The sequence below is a fragment of the Palaemon carinicauda genome, unplaced genomic scaffold, assembly GCF_036898095.1.
Source record: "Palaemon carinicauda isolate YSFRI2023 unplaced genomic scaffold, ASM3689809v2 scaffold1698, whole genome shotgun sequence".
In the NCBI taxonomy this organism is placed as follows: domain Eukaryota; kingdom Metazoa; phylum Arthropoda; class Malacostraca; order Decapoda; family Palaemonidae; genus Palaemon; species Palaemon carinicauda.
The window spans coordinates 20,001-25,000 of NW_027169256.1; the positions used below are offsets into that span (position 1 = coordinate 20,001).

Below are 5,000 nucleotides of genomic sequence, written 5' to 3' on the forward strand. Positions count from 1 at the left end.
AGTCTCCCATAGCTCCCCTGCCTAAATACACTAGTTCTGATGACGAGGACCTTGCTAGATTTTTTGAAGAATTTGAAGATACTTCAAGTAAATTTGAATACCCTGAATACGATAAACTCTTGTTATTAAAGCAGCAGATCTCAGGCAGGGCCTTAGTTTTAGTAGAGTCTTGGAAGCAGATAAGCAGGGATATTCACATGCAAAGCAATTACTACTGAAAGCCCTAGCTTCGGATGACACACAGAAATTTAATGTTTTGAGGCAGTTATCCCATTTGAAACTTTCTAACAACACTGATCCATATGAATTTATCTCTAAGGTTAGGTTAATTATGGAAAGAATACGCAAATTGAAAATTACTGTGGACTGTATACTTCAGTTTTTTATATGGGAAGGATTGAATGATGCATTTAAGAATCATTTGATTCAAATTACTAACTGCTCCAAGCCAACGTTAAATGAAATTGTAGAAAAGTTTTTTGAAGCTAGTGAGCGTTATTGTAGCCAGTCTAAGAAAACTAAAGAAGTCCCTAAACAATTTTTCCCCAAAGAATCAAATGCTAGTGACCATGGAGCCACCAGCTTAGCTGTAGATGTAAAGTATGAAATAAATAAGACCTTTAAGCCTTGTAGTATATGCACTAAAGTAGATGGTAAACCAGCTGATCACCCTATCCACAAGTGTGCCAAATTTGACTCTGCAGAAGCCAAGATAGATAAAATAAGAAAATTAAAAGGATGCCTAAAATGTTCTAACCTAAATCATCTGAGTAAATTTTGTAGGTATAGGTTCAATAATAAATGTAAGTATTGCTCGGAGTGGCATTTCAGTTTCCTGTGTATTCGGTCTGTTGATGGCAAGCAAGTCACAAATAAAGATGGAAATAAACCAGATAGCCAATCTTGTACAGATAAGGGTAAAGATAAAGCAAAATCCAAGCCTAAGGAAAATAAGGAGATATCTGGCTCAATGGTTAACATTGTGGAAGCTTTCCAGAGTGATTCTGACATGCAGACTGTTCTTCCCACTTTTACTGCAACCTTGGATAATGGTTTAAAGTTAAGATGTTTAAAAGACAGTGGCTGTCAGTGTAACTTCATTTTGACCGATATTGCGGACTTTTATAATTTACCCACATTAAGGGAAAATATTTCTCTAACAGTAAATGGTATTAACACTACTCAGAATTATACTACTAAGCTGATTGAAGTAAGTTTACAGATAGGGGATAGGCTTAGAAAAATTGAAGCACTGTGTATACCTTCTATTAATGTAAAATTAAAACTTCCTAAATTAGGTAAGGTAGTAAGTGGTTTCAAAGAAAGAGGTTATTTGTTGGCAGATGAAAGCTTGTCAAATGTTCTTGTGGTATCCAGAGTATTCAGTTAATTCTTGGCACTCGCTCAGCATACTGTCTTCCTCAGCAGGAACACTTGTTTGGATCAAACTTAGAATCTCTATATTCTGAAACTCCTGCTGGAGTATTGTTACATGGTAATGTCGAACAAATATTGAAGGATTTAACATTTTTACCTTATGTTGGAAGTTGCTTTCAAGGATTGGTTCAACTTTCAGATCACAACTTAGTTGGTAGCATTTTCGGGAATGGTAATACTTGCCTTGTTTCGGATTGTGCTTTTAAAGATACTGTGGATCCCGTTAACATTAATGTATTTGATGATAAGGGAGATATAATTGAATCTCAGCTTATCAAAGCAGCTAACCAAATTTTAGAAGAAAGTTGTCATAGATTTGTAAAGTCTGAACCTAATGATTCTGATTCTGGGAGTTCTGAAATAAATAAGAAGTTGGTTAAGTTTTCCCTTGAAAATATGAAGAGAGATAAAGAAGGTAGAATTGTTGTTCCTTTATTTTGGAATCCTCAGGTGTCCCATTTATTAGGTTCCAATCAGGGATTGACAGTTTCAATTTTAAAGTCTAACTTGAAAAAATTGCAAAATAACAGGGATAAGCTATTGATAATGGATAAAGTGTTTAAAGAACAGGAAAGTATGGGGATCATAGAGCGCATTAATAACCTTCCCGAATTTATCAGAGAGGACCCTAACCATAGCTTTTTGCCTCACATGGGCATCTTTAAAATGGATCGCGAAACCACAAAGTGCAGGATAGTGTATTTGTCTAATCTTTGTCAGCAAGATTCTAGTAAACCTTCCATTAGTCACAATCAGGCTATATATTCAGGACCAAATCTAAACCAGAAACTTTCTTCTGCTATATTACATTTGAGATTTGGACAGAAGTTATTATGTTTTGATTTGTGTAAAGCGTTCAATAATCTTGCCTTGAATGACACAGATAGCAATAGGCTATTATGCCTATGGTTCAGAAATGTAGAGAAGGAAGACTTTACCGTTGTGGGATACAGAAATTTAAGATTAAGTTTTGGCTTAAGATGCAGCCCTGCATTACTGTTACTTGCTCTATATAAGATTTTAATTTTAGATGTAGACTTTGATGATAGTAAACTTTTACAATTGAAGAGGATGATATATCAACTATGTTACATGGATAACTGTGCAGTTGCCTATGATAGTTCTGAAGAACTTCTCTGGGCATACCAACAACTAGAAAGCATTTTTGAGCCTTACAAGTTTTACCTGCAGCAGTACATCAGTAATGATTTTGCATTGCAAGACCACATAGATAATGAGATTAGTACAGAAACCAATGAAAAGGTAAAATTACTTGGGTTGTCATGGGATAGGAAGCAAGACAGTTTATCGACTAAACCTATTAGTCTTAACATACAAGCTCGAACAAAACGGGAAATATTGCAGTCTATTGCCTCCCAGTATGATCTCTTTAACTTTAATGGCCCTATTCTTAATCGTTCAAGGCTATTTTTGCATCAGTTACAGTGCAACAAAGATCTGGGCTGGGACAAGGAATTAGATGCCGATGTTAGGAGGCAATGGCGGAATATTGCCAAACAAGCAAATGCTGCTTCTGTTGCAGAGATACCAAGAGTCTTTGGGAGTAGAGAAGATACTTACAGGCTATTGGCATTTTCAGACAGTAGTAAGCAGATGTTTGGTGTAGTCATTTACATACAAAATATTCCCACAGGAAAGGTCGGTTTTGTCTTTGCAAAAAATAGGATAGTAAACAAGCAAATGGAATCTAAAAGCATGCCATCTCTGGAACTGCAAGGAATAACTTTGGCCGTAGAAGAAATTACACGTCTGTATGAGGAGTTATCCAGAATTTCTTGTATGATGCCAATCAAAATAAGCGAGTTGATAGTCTACCCGGATAGCTTCGTTGCCCTTTCCTGGGTACATGGGTTTTCTGCCAAGCTTGATAAAATGCAGAAGTGTTCAGTATTTGTTCAAAATAGGTTACACACAATAAATGAACTGTGTAATGAACACCCGATTCATTTTTCTTTTGTGTCAGGTTGTGAAAATCCAGCCGAAGGCATCACTCGCAGCTTATCTTTCAAGCAGCTTAAAAAAACTAACTACTTTTCAGGTCCCAAATTTCTGCTTAATGAGACAGAAGGTCAGCTGAACAGGGAATCTATCTTGGATTTTGTAATACCTGCCCTTCCGGTAAAGCAAGATTCTCCTGTTGGTGTTGTCCAGTCTTATCATGGTACTATAACTACAAAGATTGAGGAGCATACCGATGCTTTATCAAGATGTTCTAGCTACCATAAAGTTGTTTCTGTTTTCCGTAGAGTACTTATCTTTGTTAATAACTTGAAAATGAAACTAAAACTAAAGGATCCTGTTAAGTTTGGACATATTAGCTGTTTTGATATTAATCATAGCTTCTTTGCAGAGGCTACAAAGATGGTAATAAGAAGAGATCAGCAGAAGCACTTCCCTGAAATTTTTGAATATTTTGAAACAAGAAACCTGTTGCTCAAAGATATCCCAAAGTTAGTTGGACAGCTCGATGTTTATGTGGATCAGGAAGGCCTGTTAAGAGTACGTAGCAAAATGCAGAAACTGAAAGATGACCGAAGGATGCGATTTCCATTGCTAATTTCTAAGGATAGTTTACTAAATAAATATATTGTATTAGATTATCATGAACGTTTTTTACATGCTGGATGCTATAGGCTACTAGCTGAAGTACGTAAGATATTTTGGATACCTAGATTTTTTTCAGTAGTTAGAAGGATAATCCGCACATGTGTCATATGCCGTAGGTTCAATGAGAGGACAGTTAATCTTAATCAACACTGTTATAGAGATTTTAGGATTAATCCCCCAGAGATTCCTTTCCGCTATATTTTTGTAGATTACATGGGACCCTTCTTTGTACGTTCCAGTGGGAAAAAAGTAAAAGCATGGATAATATGTTTCACATGTACTTGGAGTAGAGCTATAAATCTGAAGGTGTGCATGGACTTGAGTGTTAAAGAGTATCTTAGAGCCTTCCAGCTTCATACATTTGAGTTTGGACTACCAAATTTGTGTATTTCCGATCAGGGATCTCAGTTAGTAGCAGGAGGCAACGTAATTCTAGATTATTTAAAAGACCCAGAAGTTAAACTCTATCAAGAAGAGAATGGTATAAAGAACCTTCAGTTTGAACAGTTTTTCAAAGGGAACTCGGCTCTTGGTTCAATGGTTGAAAGTTGTGTGAAACTTACTAAGAGATGCTTATTTGGAGCCATGAGAAATAATGTTTTAGATATAAGGGATTTTGAGTTTTTAATATGTCAGACTGTCCATTTATTGAATAGAAGGCCAATAGCTTTTAAAGAGGCATTAAGAGATACAGATATAAACAAATCACTTCCTGATCCCATAACACCAGAGTGTCTAATTAGGGGTTATGACCTTGTTTCAGTTAATCTAATTCCTGAGCTGCAAAGACATCCAGATCTAGAATTGGATGAGGACTATCTAGTTTCTCCTTGTGATAAAGTTAAAGAAAACTACACAAAACTGCGTAAAGTCAGAAGTCATTTGATTAACATCTATCATGAAGAATTTTTGGGTAACCTGACAAATCAAGCTGT

At 35.9% G+C, this 5,000-nt stretch overlaps 2 protein-coding genes across 2 annotated transcripts in view; both read left to right on the forward strand.

Moving 5' to 3' along the window:
- Window positions 1-4,190, forward strand: part of LOC137635763 (uncharacterized) — a 4,900-nt gene extending 710 nt beyond the window's left edge. The window contains 4 exon segments of the mRNA XM_068368216.1: window positions 1-165; window positions 168-1,358; window positions 1,361-3,957; window positions 4,182-4,190. The exon segment at window positions 1-165 is cut by the window's left edge and continues 710 nt beyond it. Coding sequence (XP_068224317.1) covers window positions 1-165; window positions 168-1,358; window positions 1,361-3,957; window positions 4,182-4,190 — 3,962 coding nt within the window.
- The window catches only part of LOC137635762 (uncharacterized), a 1,350-nt gene continuing 506 nt past the window's right edge, over window positions 4,157-5,000 (forward strand). Inside the window, exon 1 of the mRNA XM_068368215.1 lies at window positions 4,157-5,000. This exon is cut by the window's right edge and continues 506 nt beyond it. Coding sequence (XP_068224316.1) covers window positions 4,279-5,000 — 722 coding nt within the window. The 5' untranslated portion in view covers window positions 4,157-4,278.